The 24,444-nt window shown below is 43.7% G+C and overlaps 1 protein-coding gene across 1 annotated transcript in view; it reads right to left on the bottom strand.

Annotated features, from left to right (window-relative positions):
• Positions 1–6,660: 6,660 nt before the first annotated feature.
• Positions 6,661–24,444, bottom strand: part of pcdh15b (protocadherin-related 15b) — a gene marked incomplete at both ends in the record, with an annotated part of 193,723 nt that continues 175,939 nt past the window's right edge. The window contains 5 exons of the mRNA XM_080835675.1: positions 6,661–8,049; positions 9,442–9,571; positions 17,217–17,290; positions 17,624–17,662; positions 18,121–18,142. Coding sequence (XP_080691801.1) covers positions 6,661–8,049; positions 9,442–9,571; positions 17,217–17,290; positions 17,624–17,662; positions 18,121–18,142 — 1,654 coding nt within the window. The remainder of the gene's footprint in view (positions 8,050–9,441; positions 9,572–17,216; positions 17,291–17,623; positions 17,663–18,120; positions 18,143–24,444) is intronic.

Here is a 24,444-nt window from a genome sequence, read left to right as displayed (position 1 = left end):
ACAAAACCATTATCCACCTGATGTTGGCTGCTCTGATGTGCCCTTGGACGACAGCCAGCTGCATTTATTTTAATGCGTGCGTGGGGGTGGGGGTGGAGGGTGCACACCCACAGTAGTGTGTGAGTGAATATATGCGTGTGTGTAGGTTCAAACTGTGTGTGTGTGTGTGCCTCTTCATAGACAGGGCAACACACACCTCCACGCTTTAGCTCCAGGATGTGCATTCTGACACTTTGAATTGCTCCCTCCTCTGATCTGAAGGGCTAATTATAGAATTTTAAATAACCATGATGCTCGGTTGATACAGGCCTACCTGTAATCACGGACGATCTGCCAGCTTGTAATTATTTTTTTAATTATTTATTTGTGCGTGTGTGACTATGTGTATGTGTGCGTGTGTGTGTTCAATAGGAATGTTGGGTATTATAACCTGAGGATCAAAAGGCTAAAATGTTATTAAATCCAGCTCATCAGGGGCAGGTAATCTTGTAAATGCTTTAAAGTGTAATTGCTGTGGCAAGCCCTGCTGCATCTTTTCACTTCCTCTCAGCTGGGTCCCACCACCAATGCCAGTCTGTCTGTTGAACAACATTTCACTGAACAAAACATGTGGTATGTTTCCTAGAATGTTCCAAAACCTGTCTGCTAGAATGTAAATTTCCGTTTGAAATTACGACTACCATATATCACATAAACAGTTTGCAGGGGATAATCCTGAGAGTTTAGTTTTTATACACTAGGTGGTGCTATATTCCACCAGTTTTCAGCTCAAATGTACATTGCAACAGGTGGAAAGTGACCAGCATCATCCACTCTACCTTAACAGTACAGTGTTTTACTACTACAGATAGGCTTGGTTAACAGTTTGTACAGAGCAGATCCGAGATGCAATGGAAATCAGGTAATGTGATGAGCAATTGTAGAGATGAGGTGGACTATGATGCTTTCAGGGCAGTCTCTTAACACTATGACAATCAGAAATGGCAGTGGTAAATGTCATCCCAAAGACCAGTTTGATATAAATAGTGTCACTTGTTCTGTTGTTTTGGTCCGATGCTAAGTGACTGATTAAAGGATTTGCAGCTTCACTTGCAAGAATACAAATGTTTTACTCCTCTACCACCTTTCACTCCTTATGACAAAATGAGGAAACACTGACTGTGTATCAAATGCACTTCTTTTCTTAGCCAGTTTGTGTGGCAATGATTAAGTCTACATCTGGACAGGCATTCGTTGTCATTACATGGTTGCATACATTACACATTAATTCATCATGGGAACAGGAATTCATTTGGGAGCTATGCTTAACGTAGTGCTCATCTATACTGTGTCTTCAGTTGCAGTTGTATTTCCCAAAGCACTAAGCCAGCTGACAAGGCCTTAGACTTAAAAAGACTTTCAAACGTTCAAATATCAAATCAATCATGTAAATCCAAAATTATTCCATTAATCTTAAACCTATGATTGATTCCATGGAGTTAGCCTTCTACCACCTGGAAGTCACAGTTCAGCACGCACATGGGTCGTTTATTCTCATACAGTATGAGATGTTAGACAAGTGAACGATGAAGTGCAGGTCAGCCTAAAAAAAGTGTAAGCGAGAAGGCAATACATTCAGTTTATGAGGACAAGCCATTCTTTTCCTGTGATGTCTCCGCCCGGTTGCTTAGCAGTGTGTGGCTCCATCTAGCGGCGAAGATGAGACACAGCATCCCAATACTGACCTAATAGTTTCAACTTCGCTGTGAAAGTGCTGATGCAGTTTAAATTGAAAAATGAAGAGCGAGCACAGAGCGTTCAAGGTCAGCCGTGGCTAACGATGCGAAATGAAAAACATCATTACTGCCACGACCGGACTTTTCCATTTTAATTAGCTTGATTTATTTTTTAAACGACAGAGCTTGAGTAAAGTTCTAATTTGTGGTTAAACTTTGGCGAGCCCGTTGTGGCCTCATAATAGCGCTGTTATTGAACAGTCTGTCATGAACAAGACTACGAGTGCCACCGTGCTCTCGTAAATGGATTGAGTCATTTCGCCCCAAACGCTTCTCAGGCTCCAATAGAAAGTAATTTGACAAAGGGGAGAAAGAGGACACAAGCATGTCTACGTCTTGACAGGCAATTTTGGAGATGAGTTTGGGTGGGCAGGTGGGTAGTTTTTCAGAGGATGGCTCTTTTAATGTGAAAGGCTATATATTTGCTACATATTTCAATACGTGTAGCCTCTTTAAACAAGTAAACTGATTGTATTGTGTTTTGAGAACAAAAGTAGACTTATTATGAGCAACTTTAAAAACAATGCCATCATTTTACAGAGGCTGGTGCTTAGATATTGACTTGACATTTGCAGCCAGACCTGCTTTAATAGCAACACCACTTTAAAACCTGAATGATTTTCAAGTGTACATAGAACCTAATACAACTCCAACAGCCTTCAAACTGCATGGACAAAAGATGAATCTTCAGCTTTCACAGAAGCAGATTAATTGATGTTCTCCACTTAACTCTCAAAGCATGGCGTTTAAATGTGACCACATAATAGCATTCAAGAGTGCATACTGTTCACAAGCCAAGCGCAGATATGTTGGTCCTTAAAAAAGAAGTTGGTGATACAGATGATAAAACCCCACATGTGGCATGTGTGAAATACAGCCAAACTGGTTATTGGATGTCGGCTGCCAAAAACCACAGGACATTGAACTCACCAGTATGTTTAACCCTACCCTAGGAGGTGAAGGATTCTCCAAGCCATCTCCCCTCCATTTAGTCTTGGCCTTCGCTAAGCAGACCTCAGCCTAGGATTCACAGACCTCAGCCTGGGATGTACAGACCTCAACCTGGGATTCACAGACCTCAGGCTGGGATTCACAGACCTCAGGCTGGGATTCACAGACCTCAGGCTGGGATTCACAGACCTCAGCCTAGGATGCACAGACCTCAACCTGGGATTCACAGACCTCAGCCTGGGCTTCACAGACCTCAGCCTGGGATCCTTTAGACCTGCGCTTCAGACTCGGCCGCTACCCACAGCATACTAGTGCTGCGATGCTGGAAGCACAAAATTAATGAGGCTCCCTCTTTCTCCTGCGGTGCCCTGACCTAATGAGAAAAAATCAATTCAGCCTGGGCGCAGGGGGGGAACCGCTATAATCACACAATTAAGCCAAATCAATAGGGCCGTCGCCCGCGCCTCCCACTCACGGGACAAAATACACTAAGTGGGTTTTAAAGGGAGGGGGGGATTTTTAGATGGAGGCAGGTCACACCTGAAGCCAGACAGCTTACAGAATGGTGGATAACATGAAAGAAAACAGAGAAATGCACTCACTGTACAGTGATCGGAAGACAATGTTTCACATGAATGTGGCAAGCGCAGTGTAAATGTTTCTGCAGGTATTGCTGCTCACTGAAGTAGGGCAAATTAGGCCGGTAATAGGCCTGCTTCTCTCAGGGTCCATTTCAGTACAAATGCCCCACAGGCTAATAAAGCACAGATACTTACAAACAAAGCTGCAATATTCCCTGTAAAATGAAACATCAATGGTCTCTGTGGCCCACTCAATTTCAAGTGGCACAGCAGAATGGATAGAATGAGGTTAGAAACACAGGCTCCTCATAGTGCATCCATAAATTGAACTCTGTCAATGTTAAATCACTTTCTTTATTTAGAAATAACAGCAAATGTTTGGAAAAGTATCCCGCCTGAAATCGCTATTTCTCGTTTCCACAGCACATCATTGTAGGGAGTTAACTACATTGGTGGGTTTTTATAAACACACTGTCTAACCACACTGTCTGCCTGTCAATTTATGAAAATGAAAATAAAGGTCACTACGAACCACGACGAGGTGACCGTCAGAACGTTTGCATACCTTCAGGGCCCTCCAATAATTCCAAACCGTACCTTCAAGCCTTCTCATAACAATACTATCAGTATTGGGCACCCCTCTGAAAAGTATTTGGAAGCTGGTTATTAAGACCTTTTTGTTGTTGGTCTCCACTGACATACGCAATAACTGGAACAGCAGTGCCTGATACGCTCTCATTCAGTGCTGGCAGACGTCTAATGAGCATGTCTCAGTTTCTGGATGCTTGACATGAATGCAGGTGAATGAGTGTGTGTCGCTGAACTACTTTGTTAATAATGGTCCAGTTTCTTTATTATTGTATTACACAGTGGAATACTAGCTGGGAGGGAAGGAAGGGGGCATTTTGGATGCGGCCAAAGTTGGCAGAGTAGTACCTGTCCCTCTCTGACTTCCCAGCGTCTGTATTGTAAAGCCCGTACCTTGGGATGGGTGCAACTGAAACAGGATCCAAGAGCGGGAGCCCTCGGGCCTGAAAAGTGCGTTTTTAATGGAGACGTTAACCTGCATTCACTTTGGCCCGCTTTCAGACGTATCCTGTTCAGATGAGTCAGGGAGAGCAGCAGCACAAGCCCATCCGCCTCTCTCTCTCGCTCTCTTCCTCTCTGTCTCTCTCTCTCTCTGAACTCCAAGCCCAGCAGGAGTGGCTCCAACAAAAGGCCATTCTGTAGAGATAAAGCCCCTCTCCTTTTAAAAGCATCAGCAGCATGAAACAGCACTTAAGCAGATGGTTTCCCCCAAACCTTAAGCACAGGGCCTTGGACTGATAAAAATAAACGCTCACGACAGCTATATGAGGAATGTTTATTTCCCTTCTCCCAGGGCCCCTCTCTCTCCAGGCAGAAATGATGGCCGTACAATAACACTGTATGAGCCATGCGGTTATAGATACATCACACTGTCATTACAAATACCCACCTAATTCCCTTAATGGCCAATAGGGTCTCGCGGCATTCTGGATGCAGCAAATATGTTGGTGCGCTGGCTTTATGTCTGTATAAAAGATGGGAACCTAAAGCAGATGCTTGGTGGATTAATTCAGTGGGGATGGTGTGGAATTGAGAAAGCACACATTAAATGCCCTCTGGTTAAGTGGTGATGTTTTTATTGTTGTTGACTATCGATGTCACAATACTTTTTTGTTTTGCTTCGTTCAGCAACTTTTCACAACCAAGTTGTAAGCGATACATAGTTATGGTCAAAAACTTCCAACCATGGATGTCCGGACAAGGCCTAACCGTGTATCTACGGTTCATGAGAAACACTTTGAACCTTTCTGATGAATGGCAGCAGGTCAAGTAAATTAAATAATATCAAACATTTCAAGTGCAAAATCCAGAAATGTCCTTCTCACTACATACAACAGTGTTGTATGTATTTCTGGCCGTTTTGTTTTTAAGACAATTAGAAAAAGTATGCCCCCCTCTTCTCTCTGTTTGTATAGCTCTGGGGAGAAGAAAGGGGTATGAAAGTGCTGAGTCACAGTTTGGTCATTGGTATGTGCAGGTTATTCCAAGGCCCCATCCACAGTTCCTCCTCGTCCGATTGCGTGCGGTCGCTGTGGGACTCCGCCGGCACCTGCGGCTCCTCATTGTCCACCGCCGACTCCTGCTCGCCTGACGTGCTCGTCCGCTCGGGGCCCTGGGTGAGTGTCAAGTTGACCTTTGACCCCGAGCTCTCGGTCGCTGAGGCACTGGAGGGTAAAGAAGGGCCGCCACCGCTGAGGTCATTCTGCTCGACTGTGGCGGAGACGTCGGCTGTGTCGGGGTCAGCGGCGGGGTTATCGGGGGTGGGGTCAGGGGAGGGCTCGGGTGCAGAGTCTGACACGGTGGGGCTGTTGAGCGGCAACCGTTCCTCGTGAGTCACAGCCAGGCGGTCCAGCTTGCGGAAGTGCTTGGCCAGGCGTGACGGTGAGCTGATGCCAATGCCAATCCCGCAACTGCCGCCGCCAGGCTTGAAGCTGTTGAGTGCTGAGCGACGTGTACGTACCACCGAGCCATTCTGTGACAGGTACACGCTGCCGTTCACACTCGTGCTGGCGTTCGTGCCATTGGTGCCGGGGGCGTTCGCTGGTCGCCCGCGCTGCGTCTCGGGAGCGCTCTCTTCGCCTGTGGAGCTGGTTTCGTACTCGCGATCCACAACCAGCCTTATGCGTTTCTTTCTCCCGTACTGTGGAGAGACATAGGGGCATAGACACTCATTACACAACGAAGAGATTTTCTAAACAAGCTCTTACTGTTTACCCCAGGCTAACTGCCCACACAAAACAAATACAAAGCAGAGAAAGCATTAGTCTGCTGGGTGGTTGTTTATGCCATCTGGGTACAGCTAAGAAGTCTCTGTCTCCCAACTCTGTACCAATGCTATGTGCCAGTGAATATTGTGATTTTTCCCCCCAAATTGTAATCATTTTACTTTTTATGCATTATGAAACATGAGATGAGTATTCTTTGGTTAAGTAATCAAAAAAGGTTTAGAAATTAAAAACCATTCATGTCAGAACTGCCAGTGCTGGCAGAAAGTGCCGGAAAAACAGCTGTGGAGAGGAAGCCAGTGGAGGACAGGCGATGGAGGAGAGTAAGCAATGTCACACTTTTGAGCGATTCAGAGCACGCTCTGCAAGGTAAGATTACAATAATAAATTCCACTCAGATCACCACACGCGCAAACCATGCAAGTCCAATACTGGAGAGGACAGAAGAGGAGGGGAGAGATGGGGAAGGTGGGGAGAGGTTGCCCTTGTCTTACTGCATGGTGCTGAAGCGGAACCGAGGAAGCTTGACGCGCATCTCAATCACGCGTCTATTGCATCTTTGGAGTTGTTGCCGTGACGACTGCTGGCTCTGTCCGTCGTCTCGCCCTCGTTGTCCTCGGCGATGGGGGAGAGGCTGTCCCTGGTGGAGGAGTTGGTCTTGGAGGTGCTGTTTCCTGGGGGGTCCTCTGAATCTTCCTCTTGCTCCTCTTCTTCAGACTGCTGGGATAGTGTGGACCTCCCAGACCTGCTGTTGCTGCTGTGAGGAGAATCAGACCTAGACCTGTCTGAAGATGTAGAACTGGTCTTGGAGCTCTGTTTGCTGCTGGCTGTTGACCCGTTACTTAGCCCAGCTGAGGACGTTTGTCCGGACCCTGTGGCCGATGATCTGATGGAGGAAGAGACAGATGACTCCGCTGTCCCTTCTGTTGGGCTAGATCCCTCCTCGTCAGAGTCTCTCTGCTTTCTGGAAACTTCCGCCGAATCGGACCCCAGACTACCTGCCGACTCTGTCTCAGAATCAGAGGCTTCCTCAGTGTCAGACTCCTTCTCCGTGTCCGTCTCTCCTTCTGTCTCTGTCTCGGACTCTTCGTCTGATTTGGAACGTCTGCTCTTCGTCTCTGAAACGCTCTCCGCGTCTGACTCTTCAGTACTCCGGCTCACACCGTCCTCATCCGAGTCTCCATCACTCATCTCTTGACCATCTCCCGCTGACGACGCGCCACTGCTCGTATCCGAGGGGGAGGTAGTCTGAGGAATTGCCCCCCCGCTTCCACTCTGCGATTCTGGGCTACTTTCGTCCCGTTCACTGTCCCCCTCCACCCTCAGGGAAACGTCTGAGTCCCTGCCCTTAGAGTGGCCGGATGTGACCTCCCCGAAGCTACCGCTGACGGATCTCACGGATGGGCCACCACTGCGGTCGTGACTCTCCTTGGGCTGCAGCCTGGTCTGGAGCTTGGTGGCAACGCTCATGCGGCTCAGGATCTTTCCCAGGCGCGCCTTGGCTGACGGCCTCACTTCCTTCGTCTGGAAGTAACTGCCATCGATCACCATGCCGCTGTCCACGCTGTCTGAGCGCCGGGCTCGAGCCATGATGGGGAAATCGCCGCTTTCACCGCTGCCACCACTGCTAACCCCGTTAGTATCATGAGGGGCAAGGGGGAAGATTTTGGACTTTTTCCAAGGAGTTTGGTACAGCGTAGGCAGGCTAAGGGACTTGGAAGTGGCCAACAGCTTACTCAAATTCATCACAGCTTTGAACTTGCGGCTGGCATTTGAGCTGTGGGGGTTGGGCTCAGTGCTGCCCTCTTGTGGCTCAGACAGGTTCTGCTCGGGAGATCCGAGGGGCTGGTCCCCGAAGGCCAGCCTTGGGGGAGGCCTCCTGTGTTGGGCTCTGCCCCGCAGCCCTGGTCTCCTACCTCGCTTGCCAACCTGTTATGCCAAGTTACAGCAGGCCAGGCCTTCAGTACTCCAAAGGTTCCATTAAAAATACACACTAGACTATTTACATTTCAAATGAACAACAGTGTAATCACCACAATCCACTACTTTGGTATGAAGCTGGTATGATTTAAACTCTTTTCTTTTTGATAAAAAAACTAATGTCATCAAAAATCACATAAATGAAGCCATCCACCACTGCCCTCTAAATCACAAATAAGAACGATTCCTCTGGTCCAAGAGCACTTGGACTGATATGCTGTGTGTGTGGACTGCATTTGAGACAAAACATGCTGTTACCAAAAGTGTAGGGATAAGAACAGAAGGAACCAACTGAGGGGAAGTCATTGGGGCTGTTGCCCTGCTGTGAAGGCTCCTTTTCCCATAAGTAAAATAGCAGCTAATCAACTGCAGAAGTTAAGAAGTAGCACTTTAATAATTATAATACTACAATATCCAGTAGACCTACATTAAAAACATACTCTAGTAGAGGCTTATAGCCTCCATTGAAAAGTATATAATACACTTCCGTAAACCCTAGTATACTCCTTCTGAAGTACAATGGGAAGCAAACTCTGTTAGTATACTGCAGGGGTGTTAAAAGGACAGAAGTATTGGCTTAATTACTCTATAAGTGATTAAATACACCTACGGTGGTTAACACACTGTAGTGGTAGCACTAGTAGTAGTGGTTAATCAAGCCTGGCAGTGCCTAATGGGTAGCAAAGGAAGCTGCTGTACTCTCTAACAGTCTCTGCTGGCTGCCTTATTAATGTGTCAGTGTTGATCTCAAAGGCAGGCCACACCTGCTTCCTCCTCAGGGCAGTAGAAGCTACTCAGCTGATACTAATGTGTCTTAGCTGTGTGCTGAAGCTAGAGTGAAATCTGCAGTCCTTGCAGCTGTATATGTATTAGTTGAGTTTTAGGTGTCGTTAAAGGTGCAGCCATTACACAATGAATCCATTACACTTTTCATACAAGAAGCAAAATTTTACAATTGTACTCAAATTTCTCTAGCTGTGTGTCCAGTGTTCCGGCACAGTTGCTCTGTAAATGTGTCCCAAAGTGGCCCAGACCAAGCCATACGCTATTCTAGCCAATCAACGACTTTGCCTCAGGACCACAGAAGGGTGGGGTGTGTTTGGTTGTTGAGCTCAAATATCAATTACATTTCATCAGGATCAATGACTACACCTTTAACAGTTAGAGCAGCTGCCACTCTATAGTGTGTGTTGGGTAGTGTGGAGGTAGGAAGCTCCACCTTTAACAGTGAGAGAAGCTGCCACTCTAAAGTGTGTGTTGGCTAGTGTGGTTGTAGGAAGGGTGAAAGAAGCTGCCACTCTAAAGTGTGTGTTGGGGAGTGTGGTGGCAGGAAGGGCTCACCTCGCCCTCAGAGTCCTGTGGACTGTAGTAGTAGCTGCCGTCGTCGTCCATGACCACCTCTCCATACTCGTCATACATTCCTGTCGGGGAGATCAGTTTCCTGCGGCTGCCATACTGAGGGAGGTCATACCTGGAGAAGAGGTGGAGACCGGGGTTAAAGGTTACAGTACACACGCACACACACACACACAAACATACATACATTGTACAGGAGGTTAACACACACACACACACACATAGGACATTAAAGGTTATAGTACACAAACAAACAGACACATGCATGCTCACACACACACATGCACAGAAAGAAATACGCATGCATACAGCATATCAGCTCCTGATTTTTTCAGATGTCTTACAGTGACGCATATACTCAGCACAAGTCCTCATTACCACATCAACACACTTTCACTCGCAATTCTGAATGCATATATGCACAAGAAATACCCAATACCCTTTGCAAAAAAAAACACACTTGCACACATGCAGGAAAATTATTCATTCTGCAAAGTGTCTGGCGTATTGTGTGTGTGTGTGTGTGTGTGGTGTTGCTTAAGACCTTTAGTCCTTGACATTCTCACTCTTAATTTGCCAACGCATCACAATAGCAGTCAGTGGCTGTGTGCCCAGGGACCTCAATTACAGACAGGCAGAGCAGTGAACAGCCCCGTTTTTTTTTTGCCTGTATCTATCTGGGACAATTTACCCCCCTTAATGGGATTTCTCATTCACGAGCATTAGCATCCCATGACACCCTGCTCCCATTCTCTCTGCTGGCACCCCCCCACAGACTCGTTTGGTCCAGTCCCTTGGATGGCACTGACAAGGTCGCCCCCAGTGCTGTCGGACATCTTGTTAGTGCCATGGAAATGGTACGGGCCGGGACACAGGGTCAAAACTGCCACAGCCTGGGGCGCCCAGGTGAGGAAGATTTTGGCACCCTGGGGGATTGTGTGTGTGTGTGTGTGTGTGTGTGTGTGTGTGTGTGTGTGTGTGTGTGTGTGTGTGTATGTGTGAGAGGGAGTAGTCAGCAGCTTAGGTGGCATTACGGGGCAGCGGATTACACGGGTGGCGCTGAGGTGGCACGACACAGTTGGCACCATGCCAAGATGTCACCTCAGTCTTGTGCCAAGGCAGAGCGCTGTGTGCAAAAGCAAAACAACCCATCTGAGTGTGCTGAGATGCCACGGCAACTTAAGCAGTCAGAGATTAGGTGGCATCAGCCCTGAGGATTACACAGGTGGTGTGACCTGGCAGAGTTGGAGCAACACGAGGGCTGAGGGGGCCGTCTCCCCCACACGACCAGGGGGAACGCAGGTGTGTTATTCCAGACGAGGAGAAGCACGCCTGATCTGACTCATTTTAATCTTCTCAAGCAAGTCATTCAGAAACAAAAAGAAAAACAGGCACGTTGCAAACTAGGTTCTCTTCACAATGGGTTGTTATATAGAAAAGAAAGAAAAAATACAAAAGACTACATAAAAAAGTAGCACATTCAAAAACCTAGAGAGGAAAAAATAGAAACCAAAGGCATTTTGAAAGAAGCAAAGAGGTTAAAAGTCTCTCTAGGCGATCAAAAAATTGATCAGTTAGAGCAGGTGCTTGGCTGGGAAAACAAACTGTGATGCTGAGGTCTCTGTACCCCTACACACATGTGTCAGGACATCACCTCTGCTGTGAGGCAGCAGTGCCTTTGCAGACATCAAATATTTTACAGTTTACCGAAACAGAGATATATTGACGCTGACAAGTTATGATGCAATATAAAAAGTGTACTTTCCATCCCTACTACACTATTAAACGTTTGGTTGAATTTATAAAATGGCTGGACATATATTTCAGATCTGTATCACCCACCATGACAGTACAAGACTTCTAAAAGTTTAACAAATTGCTTAGAAGTCAGGCAGTTACCGAAGATGGAATTAAAACAGTAGGCCATTCATTGGCAAAAACCCTCGAATAAAACTCACATAATGCCCATCACTCCTAACAGAGCTTCTTACTGCAATTATACAGTCTCTCTGAGAGGAGAAAAAAATATGGCCATCTAATGACTGAGATGGGTGTGTGTGAGCACGTGGAGTTTCTAATTAAAAGTTGAAAAGCGGCGGAGAGGAGAGGTAGATATATCTGCTACGTGCAGGCATCGCTTGGGAGATTCAGATCTATCATCCCGTGAAATGATCATCATCATCTCCCTCGGGTGCAGTAGAGAGAGTGTGTGTGTGTGTGTGTGTGTGTGATGGATCCCTTGAGCTTAATTCAGCATGTGTGCGGCTGATCCAATCTGCATTGGCAATGTCTCATCTTGGAGCTGCCATCTGGGCTTTTCTCATTGTGGGGCCTGAAGACTGATTGGCCGAGACAGTTGTGCTCAGGACAGAAGACCAATCCCAGTCCCCCTGCTGCTTAAGCACCCAGATTCATCACGGCTACCAGGATCAATGCAAAAAAACTCTCAGGGCTGATGTATGAGATTCAGGGGTGTGCAGACAAAAGAACACACACACACACACACACACACACACACACACACACACACACACACACACACACACACACACACACACACACACACATATACACTTACATGTCAGGGTGTACACACACACACAGACACATGCAGGCATGTTAACATGCACCCAAATACGCACACATTAACATACACCCACTAACATGCAAAGAAAAGCTATACTATACTAGTATATATTATAACAAAAATAGTGATCACACCACTCACCAGCCACACACACACACACATATTCCAACAGTTAAATGAGGAATCAGATTAAAAACACTGGCATTGGAAAAGACTGATGGAAGTGTGCAACTGGATTTGACGCGAAAGACACACACACACACACATATACTGTTTATATATATATATATATATATATATATATATATATATATATATACGTATATATATAAATTATGGCATGCCGTTCAGGAAATTAACATTTGAATATATATATACAAAAGTCTGAATATATATACAAAACTCTGAATATATATACAAAAGTCTGAATATATATACAAAACTCTGAATATATATACAAAAGTCTGGATATATATATACAAAAGTCTGAATATATATACAAAACTCTGAATATATATACAAAACTCTGAATATATATATACAAGAGTCTGAATATATATACAAAAGTCTGAATATATATACAAAACTCTGAATATATATACAAAAGTCTGAATATATATACAAAACGAAGTCTGAATATATATATATATACAAAACAAAGTCTGAATATATATACAAAACGAAGTCTGAATATACAGCCGCGGAAAAAATTAAGAGACCACTTCAAAATTATCAGTTTCTCTGGTTTTACTATTTATTGGTATGTGTTAAAGTAAAATGTAAATTTTTGTTTTATTCTATAACCTACTGGCAACATTCCTACCAAATTTCAAATAAAAATATTGTCATTTAGATCATTTATTTGCAGAAAAATGACAATTGGTCAAAATAGCAAAAAAGATGCAGTGTCTTCAGATCTCGAATAATGCAAAGAAAACAAGCTCATATTCATTTTTAAACTACACAATACTAATGCTTTAACTTAGGAAGAGTTCAGAAATCAATATTTGGTGGAATAACCTTGATTTAAAATCACAACTTTCATGTGTCTTGGCATGCTCTCCACCAGTCTTTCACATTGCCGTTGGGTGACTTTATGCTACTCCTGGCGCAAGAATTCAAGCAGCTCGGCTTCTTTTCATGGCTTGTGACCATCCATCTTCCTCTTGATCACATTTCAGAGTTTTTTTTATGGGATTCAGGTCTCGAAATTGGGCTGGCCATGACAGGGTCCTGATCTGGTGATACTCCATCCACACCTTTACTGGCCTGGCTGTGTGGCATGGAGCATTGCCCTGCTGGAAAAAACACTTCTCAGAGTTGGGGAACATTGTCAGAGCAAAAGGAAGCAAGTTTTTCTTCCGGGACAACGTTGTACTTTGCCTGGCTGAGGTTTGTAAAAGACCATAAGGATTGAACCAAAGCCGACTGGAGGGTCTCCTAGTTCGTCTTCTCTGATGAGTCCAATTTCACAGTAGGTGCAAGACTCTGTGGCTTGTAGGCCTCTCCAGGTCTCCGTCTATCCATCAGACGTCCATGTGTTGGGCAAAGCTGAAAATTGGACTCATCAGAGAAGACGAACTAGGAGACCCTCCAGTCTGCTTTGGTTCAATCCTTATGGTCTTTTACAAACCTCAGCCAGGCAAAGTACAACGTTGTCCCGGAAGAAAAACTTGCTTCCTTTTGCTCTGACAATGTTCCCCAACTCTGAGAAGTGTTTTTTCCAGCAGGGCAATGCTCCATGCCACACAGCCAGGCCAGTAAAGGTGTGGATGGAGTATCACCAGATCAGGACCCTGTCATGGCCAGCCCAATTTCGAGACCTGAATCCCATGAAAAAAACTCTGAAATGTGATCAAGAGGAATATGGATGGTCACAAGCCATGAAAAGAAGCCAAGCTGCTTGAATTCTTGCGCCAGGAGTAGCATAAAGTCACCCAACGGCAATGTGAAAGACTGGTGGAGAGCATGCCAAGACACATGAAAGTTGTGATTTTAAATCAAGGTTATTCCACCAAATATTGATTTCTGAACTCTTCCTAAGTTAAAGCATTAGTATTGTGTAGTTTAAAAATGAATATGAGCTTGTTTTCTTTGCATTATTCGAGATCTGAAGACACTGCATCTTTTTTGCTATTTTGACCAATTGTCATTTTTCTGCAAATAAATGCTCTAAATGACAATATTTTTATTTGAAATTTGGTAGGAATGTTGCCAGTAGGTTATATAATAAAACTAAAATGTACATTTTACTTTAACACATACCAATAAATAGTAAAACCAGAGAAACTGATAATTTTGAAGTGGTCTCTTAATTTTTTCCGCGGCTGTATATACAAAACTCTGAACTCTGAAGCGCTCAATCCGTCTTTGTCCGCCATATTGGATTGAGCGCTTCCTATTAAATCAATGGAACCAAAATGCTTGTAATTACGTATTTTCTGCTTCATGAAACTCTGTTTTTCTGTTGTATTGTTCATATTTGACATTGATTTCTCACTAGAAATGCAATAATAACACGTTTATTTTACACCGTTTGACTTCACGAAGGATATTTTTAGAGGTAGGTTCCCCATTGACTTGACTGGGGTCTTGTCAAAACCTTCGTAATTCCTTGTTTTCTGCTTCATGAAATACTGTTTTTCTGTTATATGGTAGGGTGACCAGACGTGCTCTTTTTCGGACATGTCCTCTTTTTGAGACCTAAAAAATGCGTCCGGCAGGGATTCCCAAATCGTTCGGGATTTTGCCTCGTCTGCGAATAAGTAAGGGTCGACAAATTTCTGGAAACACACCCGTGACCATTGACTAGTTGTATTATGCTGTAGTACCTTATGTTATTTATACCCTTGGAATGGCCAACCTATCTAGGTCATGGTGAGTATTATTTTGTAGAAGGGAAATAGTCAGTAGCAATCTATAACACAATTATATGCTTATCCTACATAAACTATGGAAACTATTACAAAAACAAATATTCAATTCAATGAATAATGTCTTATTTTCATTGGTATATGCAATGAGGATTTCTGGGTAATCATTTTTTGTCCAATGTCAAGTCTCTATTTGATCATGTGACGAGAGGATACGATGTGTAGGCTATCCCATTTAAACGTAAAAATGTCCTTCGTTAAGTCAAACGATGCAACATGAACGTGTTATTATTGCATTTTTAGCGAGAAATCAATGTTTAACATAGCCTTATAACAGAAAAACAGTATTTCATGAAGCAGAAAACAAGGAATTAAGAAGGTTTTGATGAGACCCCAGTCAAGTCAATGGAAGACTTGCCTCTAAAAATATCCTTCGTGAAGTCAAACGGTGTAACATAAACCTGTTATTATTGCATTTCTAGTGAGAAATCAATGTCAAAATTGAACAATATAACAGAAAAACAGTATTTCATGAAGCAGAAAATACGTAATTAAAAACATTTTGGTACCATTGATTTAATAGGAAGCGCTCAATCCAATATGGCGGACAAAGACGGATTGAGCGCTTCAGAGTTCAGAGTTTTGTATATATATTCAGACTTCGTTTTGTATATATATATTCAGACTTTTGTATATATATTCAGACTTTTGTATATATATTCAGACTTTTGTATATATATATTCAGAGTTTTGTATATATATTCAGACTTTTGTATATATATTCAGAGTTTTGTATATATATTCAGACTTTTGTATACAGTACTGTGCAAAAGTTTTAGGCAGGTGTGAAAAAATGCTGTAAACTAAGAATGCTTTCAAAAATGGAAGTGTTAACAGTTTATTTTCATCAATTCTTCATAAATTAACAAAATGCAATGAAGGAACAGAAGAAAATTCTAAATTAAATCGATATTTGGTGTGACCACCCTTTGCCTTCAAAATAGCATCAATTCTTCCAGATACACTTGCGCAGTTTTTGAAGGAACACGGCTGGTAAATTGTTCCAAACATCTTAGAGAACTAACCACAGATCTTCTGTGGATGTAGGCTTCCTAAAATTCTTCTGTCTCTTCATGTAAACCCAGACAGACTCGATGATGTAGAGATTAGGGCTCTGTGGGGGTCATACCATCACTTGCAGGACTTTCTGTTCTTCTTTAAGCTGAAGATAGTTGTTAATGACATTGGCTGTATGTTTGGGGTTATGTTCCTGCTGCAGAATACATTTGGTGCCAATCATACGCCTCCCTGATGGTATTGCATGATGGATTAGTATCTGCCTGTATTTCTCAGCATTGAGGACACCATTCATCCTGACCAAATCTCCAACTCGACTTGCAGAAATGCAGCCCCAAACTGGAAAGGAACCTCTACCATGCTTCACTGTTGCCTGCAGACTCTCATTATTGTACCTCTCTCCAGCCTCCAGCGAACAAACTGCCTTCTTCTACAGCCAAATATTTCTAATTTTGACTCATCAGTCCAGAGCACCTTCTGCCATGTTTCTGCACCCTAGTTTCTATGTTTACGTGCTTAGTTCAGTCACTTGGCCTTGTTTCCTTGTCGGGATAGAGCTTTTTGGCTGCAACTCTTCCATGAAGACCACTTCTGGCCAGACTTCCCCGGACAGTAAATGTCTGTACCTGGGTACCACTGGTTTCTGCCAGTTCTGAGCTGATGCCACTGCTTGAAATCTTCCGATTTCGAAGGTAAATAAGCTTGATGTGTTTTTCATCAGCTGCATTAAGTTTCCTTGGCTGAATTTCCTGAACGGCATGCTATAATAAATATATATATACGTGTACATATATACATATACTGTATATATATGTATATATATATACACACTCACTCAAACATCTATATTTGTGTGTGTGTGTGTGTATGGAGAGACACAAATAATACATTAGCTCAAGTGTGTGCCCTATTCATAATCTTTTGAAGTGTATAATGACCATACATCCTTTTGTTAATGATTCATCCTCTCGATAATGATTCATTCATTTTTCACAGGCTTCAATTCTTCTGTGGTCATCAGACTATTACACTGCTTTGTTACGACCAGCTCTGCTGCCCACAGTATCACACACTCTTTTTTGTGTCTTCCGTGTGGGTGTGTGTGGGTGTGTGTGTGTGTGGGTGTGTGTGTGTGTATGTGTGTGTGGGAGGCATTGAGAGAGAGCACAGAAGTGGCTGCTGTTTTCTGAAGCAGCAGGCCTGTCTGAGATGAAGTCGCTCACCCGTGTTCATAATTATAGTAATCCTGGGTGTAATAGTCCTGCCCAGGGTCGATGCCCGACTCCATTGAGAGCTCCTGCCGAGAAAAGAGACTCATTATCCATACAAAGAAGCACAAAGACTGTGTGTGTGTGTGTGTGTGTGTGACAGAGAGAAAGAGAGAGAGAGAGATAGAGAGAGAGAGAGAGAGAGAGAGAGCGTGCAAGTGACTGAAAGGTAGAGAGTAAAAAATAAAAGACAACATAAAGCGGCCTAATGTGTAAACGAGACGACGAGGAAGAAAGACTGACTGGACATAGAGAAAGAGAATGGAGCCAGAGCAGACAACAAGGCCGTGAGAGGAGAGGAGAGGAGACAGAAGCAAGGAGACAATTAAAGGAAACATTAGAAAGAAAGAAAGAAAGTATACCTCAGGCCGCAAGAGAGAAGGTCGCAGAAGTTGTTGCTGCTGCCATCATTCAGAGAACAGAGAGGATGGGGAGACAGAGGAGAGGAAGAGGCGAAACAGAAAAGAAAGAGAGCTTTGTTTTAAAACAATAAAGGACCGGGAGTGAAGGCAAGGAGGGACTCAAGCTTGAGGGAAGAGGTCAGGGTTGAGTTTGATAAAAGAAAAAAAAAAATGACAGTTTTGCCTGTCTGTTCCCCCCCATCAATCACAGCCGAGGTGGCAGGTCCGCCGACCTAGCAGTTTTAGAAGAAGACCCACACACACCTCAATCTCCCCAGACACACACAAAGTTTTCAGTATTTTCCCCTTTAATCCTGATCTGGAAATCATTTTACTTTTTTATCAAGCTCTATCTAGTGATAAAAATGGACTCAGGCTTTTCAGCAAAGAGAAAATGCATTCTAGGACAAATGTAATGTATTTTTTGTTTTTTTTCAACGGAAAATGAAAACACTTACCTCCTGATGTCCGTAGCCTCTCCTGTGAAGGACAAACATGGTGGAGAGAGCAGGGAGTGAGATTACGAGAGATAAACAGCCTTAGGCATTGTGAAAGTTAAGCATTATATATGCTCCGCTATCTCTAGAAAGGGGGGGGGGGGGGGGGGGTTGCTTAAATCAAATGTCTTGGCCATCTTTCCCTTTCAAATGCAAGAGTGCAGTGATGGCAGGGCACACTTTACTTGAAAAGCGGACACAAAACACATTTCTCATAAATCTGTTTTATTATTAAGTCTTAGTCAGCAAAATGCATGAAAGCAGGGGCTCTGTGGGGCAGTTAAAGACAGACAGAGAGAAAGCAATAAAAAAGATATGAAGGCTCCATAGAAAGAACATTAGATTCAGATGTGGTATCAGAGTAAACACATTAAAAAGTGTGTGTTTTTTTATCATGTAAACTTTCTCAGGGGTAGGTCTTAGGCGGGGGAAAAAGGCTGGTCGCACCATGGGACGAGAGCCCACCCTCAACCCTACTATCCCCAATCATTTCAGAAATTGATTGTAAACCTGATGATTAACAGGGCTTCCTGTCCACTAAACAGCATTATTATGTGTTTTTCAAGTTGGGAAATGCGCCTCTGTGATTGTGTTGGTGTTGAGTCTCCAATCACTACTACAACTCTGTTTGCCTGTGATGGTCGATCAGGCTGACAGGCATCTTGTACCTGGGCAGACATTTGTGTGTGTGTGTGTGTGTGTGTGTGTGTGTGTGTGTGTGTGTTTTAATCCAAAAATGAAATTTTCTTTTTTTTTGGTTGAGTTTCACACGGCCCCTCACGATTTTTGTGCGTGTGTGTGTGTGTGTGTGTGCGTGTGTGTGTGCATGTGTGTGTGTGCGTGTGTGTGTGTACGTGTGTGTGTGTGTGTGTGTGCATGCGTGCATGTGTGCATGCGTGCGTGTGTGTGTGTGCATGTGTGTGTGTGTGCGTGTGTGCATGTGTGTGTGCATGTGTGTGTGTGCGTGTGTGTGAGCGTGTGTGTGCGTGTGTGTGTGCATGTGTGTGTGTGTGCGTGTGTGTGAGCGTGTGTGTGTGTGTGTGTGTGTGTGTGTGTGTGGGTAGATACAGGAATGTGCTGTCCCATTCAGTAGTCAAGGGCAGCCAGGCACTGGCATACATGATCCACCTCACATTCCTGCATTCAAACCCCCCAGAAAAGAACCTCTTATCTGCTAAGCACAAGAGCATCTTATTTGAATGGAAATGAGGGTTTCTGCATTTTTACAGTGTTTGTGTGTGTATGTGGCAATATGTGTGTGTGTGTGTGTGTGTGTGTGTGTGTGTGTGTGAAGCCATGTTGTTTGTGTATCTGTGCTAGTGCAAGTGTGTGTGCGCACACTTTCACATGTATAAGTGAGAACATGACTGAGCAGAGGAGTGGCGACGGTGCTGCAATCTGTGAGGAAGCCCCCTTTCGCTTGCACACGGGCTGGGAAATTAAAATTCCCGGCAGGCGGTCGACCATCACAGCCAAATTGCTCCAATTGTTCTCTGATGGCGGTGTAATGAGGAATTCAGAATGAAGATTTATCGCTAAACAAGGGTATGTGACTTTCAGAGGACTTCTGGAGAATCCTACACTCCCGGTTTCTACTCTACCCCCCCCACCTGGCAATTCCTGATCCCCCCTGTAACCCCCCCCCCCCCCCCCCCCCCCCCCCCGCCCCTGCCATCCCTCCTTGCAGTGTTACATTCCGAGCGACCAATGACACTCGTCCAGGGAAATTCCTCTCGCTCCTTTCTCTCCGGAATATTCCTGCTCTGCTCTGGACACCTTGTGTGATAGATAACGGGCCCTATTAAAGGGTTGGCCTGGGCAAGTCTAGCCAGCTCTGAGACAAATGGCCCACTCCAGGGCTCCACAGGCTGGTTAATTAATAACACTCAACTATCTGTGCTCTAGCATCTGCGTGTTTGCCTTCTGGCCTCCACTGCTGGGGCCTTGGAGTGACACGACTGGAACGTTCACCTCTGAAACACCCACACACACACATGCGCACACACATACACACACACACAGCGCCAAGGTTGCGTGACCAAGTGAGCGCTCATCGTTCTTTTGCAGCACGGACGAGTGACACCGCAGCAGGAGGCGGCCATTCATCTCCGGACCCACCGCATGTGTGCGAGGAGAGAGAAAGTGAGAGAGACAGAGAGAGAGAGACAGAGTGATAGAGAGAGAGAAAGAGAGAGAGAGATGAATGGATGGGTGAGTGGGGTCCATATATTTTCTATTAAATGTGCCAGAAAAGCAGCGGCCACAGTGCCAAAACAAAGAGTTCACCTGTCAGGTTGTCCGTGACGCAACATGATCGAAACACTGGCTCTGGCGCTCGCAGCTGTTGTGCTGTTTACGTGTTTAATGAGTGCATTTGGATGTCAGACCAGGGAATTTCCGCCGACAGTAATTCTGTCTTTACAAAAGGCCATTTGGACTAATGCCACCTGTCTTCTGTTAGATTCACTGATCAATCTGTTGATGGTCTAATAATGAAATAAGACATGGAACACCTCTGTAGGGTTTGAGTAAAACACAAAGTCAAGAGGTAAACAAACAAAACATATAACTGTCAGAAAGATTAAAGATGAAGCATTTTGTTTTCAGGGCAACAATACCATTAAGAAATGCAATACATGCAGTACACAGAAATGGGGTGCAACACCAGGTTTTTATCACTCCCTCAATAACTACAATGAGGTTCAGTTGTGTGAGTTTCACTGATGGAGCCGAAGGCATACTAGGTGAGAACTTCAGGCTACAACAGGTGAATGGGAGTTAGAAATGATAATGACATTGAGGTGTTCTGAAGGTGAATTTGGGAGGGATTAAGGAGTACAACCACTCAAATTCAGCCACTTAGAAACGCAAAGAACTATCTTGCAACAAGGGCTTTGTTTTATTATTATTTTGAATTACTTGACACAAACTAGGATTATTAGGGCTGGGTATGAGGGTATTAGGGTTTTTGGGTGGTTTGGTTGTAGTTGTGGTGGACGTGGACGTGGTGAGAGATGGAGTTATGAGGGGCCGTGAGGGACATTATTCAGAATATCTCTTACATACACATATGAAAAGATCTCACATACACTACTGAAAAGCTCTCAAACACATATAAACTGAAAGGCTCTAATCCACACATATGAAAACTTTTCATATGTGTGTATGAAAGCTTTTTATTGTATGTATGAGAGCTTGTGATGCATTAACTAAACTGCATGTGCTGGAGTCATAGTTTTGGTATTTTGCATTGTTGCTGCTAATATTATTATAATATTAGTTTTGTTATTATTAATGTTATTAATTGCTACCTAATATTGTTTCTTGAATTAAGGGCTACTGCCATTTTAAAGTATTTATCTATTTTATATGTTTGCATTTTTGGGATCAAGCTAAACAACGTTGGCTCTATTTATAGAAAAGGAGACAGGATGCAGCTTCACACATCAGCACGGGTGTCAACAGGTCCTCTAGTGAAGGCAGGTGGATCCCTTGAGTAGGTTATCTCATTTAAACCAGGATTAGACAGAAATGCTGGAAGAGTCACATCGTACGTGCCTAGCAAACACTCCCAAGTGTGAGAAGCGGAGAGGCGAGGAGAGGTGAGCGCACAAAGAGGCATCGATCAACGAATGATCAATCTCAGGGATTTGCGTTCAGTGTCCGATAACTTGATGGCGTAGTTGCTCCCGGTGAGGCTAACATATGCAGAGGCATGCTACTGGGCCTAGCGTGTGTGCAAGGGTAGGGTAATAAAACGTCGCACAGCGTTTAGCACAGCCATCACTGACCTAAATTAGGAAAAGACTAATCCTACACAATGGAAACAATGTAAATGTTTTCAGTACTTGGGCATACACACACTTGGCACATGACTACACAGGCACATGACTGTTACCCCACATCCAGTGGGGTCATCTTTGACCTTCTGTTGCATATCATTGCACCAGAAATCCAGTCTTTAATTAAAGACCAATGATGGCCGTCCATATTCTCTCCAGCTGATCTTCCTGTCATTAAGTGACAGAAATAGTGACTGCCTGAGGAGATACGCTCGCTCACCTGTGACTGAGCTCTAAACGGAAACCAATAGGTGGATCTTATAAGTGCTTCTGTGCTCACTCCTTTCATGAATTCCACAGTGAAGTTCGAATGTCATCGACCACTTTGCGCAGGTTTGCTGTCAGTGGCAAGTTCAAGGAGCTCAATTTCTTTTTTCTCTTTGGCAGGTGGAACCAATGCTGAATAACTTTCTTAGAAAAGGCTTTTACATAATGCATAATGCAAACATACCCAAACCACCTGTGTGGCATCGGGGCAAGACAAAGGGCCCTAATCTCACAGGGCAATGAGCTGTGTGCTAAGTGTGTGCCGAATTGGTAGTCAGAAAATGGCGCAACACCAAAGAGAGAACAGGAGGGACCGGTAAAACAGCACATTCATTTGTGGGTGTACCGTTGAATTTGTGTCTTCTGAGCCGGCAGGAATTCTGGCATGTGCTGTCATGACAAGCCACTTATCTTTTGTTTGGTTTAACTCGAAAAGACATCAGTACATGTTATACAAATATTTAAACTGTTAAATTGTCATTGTGAAATTATTAAATATGTTGAATTGATAAATTATGCCCAGCACACTCCAAACTACCAAATTCTAATCATTGCTGTGGTCTTCACGTTATTTAACATTTACATAATAAACATGCACGCAAACAAGCTACATAAGATATTAGGGAAATGATTGTATAACCACTTATGTGATGGAGAAAAGAAAGTGCTGTATAGGAACTTAACTGATAAACCAAAAAACATCAAGGTCATCTTCAAAGCATTTTCTTGCACAATGATGACATACTCACAGTTTATTGGCAAATCATTCCCAGCAAAGATGTCCATGAAACACAGGTTATAGTTTATTTCCAGAGTGAAGAGTGAATAATCCCAAATGGTTAATAAACCAAGCGAAGATTCAAATAATAATACAAAATAAGAAATGATGTTTCTGTGTCTGACTTGATTCATTCCTTTTTGCACTTCCAAGTTCAATCTTAACTACCACTTTACCGAGAGACCTTTATTTTAGAATGCTAAATGGGAGAACGGCACGGTGATCTGTGGTCTAAACCGAGTGAGTACTAGGCTATGAAACAAAAAAGAAATGTAAATTCTCTGTCTCACTTTCAGTTTTTTTTTTTTTTTTAAACATTAAGGCCCTGATAAACGATAGGCTACTGGATTCTTTTATTCACTGTCTGTGTGGTGTTAAGTGTAGTTGCATAGCCTACATAGCCATTTGGCAACATATTTTGTTGAGTTAAATGATCGTCAATTTAGTCCCTGAGTGGTTGATGTTATGCTGTCAAACTGTGAAGAGATTAGATTAGATGCGCCTCACAGACATTGTAAGACGGAAGTGACAGAACGCCTTCCTCAAAACAATATCCTAACCACGCCTACATTTCGATCAGACACACCCAAATGAAGTCTTGGTCTGCCCTCGAAAGCACTTCGGTCTGTGCACATGTTATGCAATTACCAAATGAATGTGCCCTAGTACTGAAAATAGCTCTCCGCCATGCCTGTCTTTGTTGCGCGTTTGAACCTGCAGTGCACATCTATTAAACTATGGCCCAAAGAGTCCAAGAGAAAAGAACAGGAGAAATGGGAGACAGAAAGCATGAAGCGTGGATTTGAGCAATGTTTTTATAGAATACATATGTGCAGCCAAGTAAAACTAAATTATAGCCTCATTTCAAATTCCTCCCCGGAGAGGAGCCTTCAGACAAAGTTAACTGAACATGGAACAGAACCTTCTGGGTAACCAAATTGACTGTCAAAATGAGAGAAAAAAACAGAAACTACTGCCTCCATTCATCTTTTCCAAGTCCGTCTCAGTGATTTAAAAACACTTACTTACGTAACTCAATAACACGGACGCACACACACTCACAGACACACAAACACACACACACACAATTGTATTTTGAACTGAATCACAAACTGGAAAAATATTACTGTTTACAAAATAACACCCCCCCCCCCCTTACTTCCCAGTGTTCACAATGTCTCAAGAAATGCCAGAAGACTGACGGAACAACTGCAAGAACTCTGCAAACCGTGTGAACCGTGTAAAAAAGAAGAAACAAAAGAACAAAACAACGTGATGAAATGAGTCTGTGAATTTAAGCGCTACAGAGAAAAAGACAGATTAAGAGAAGGTGAGTGAGTGAGTGAGATTGAGTGAGTGAGTAAGTAAGATTGAGAGAGAGTAAATAAGTGAGTGAGA

The sequence above is a fragment of the Sprattus sprattus genome, assembly GCF_963457725.1.
Source record: "Sprattus sprattus genome assembly, chromosome: 3".
Taxonomy (NCBI): Eukaryota; Metazoa; Chordata; class Actinopteri; order Clupeiformes; family Clupeidae; genus Sprattus; species Sprattus sprattus.
Note: the sequence above shows the minus strand (reverse complement) of the source record. Positions and strands in the feature narration are given on the sequence as shown.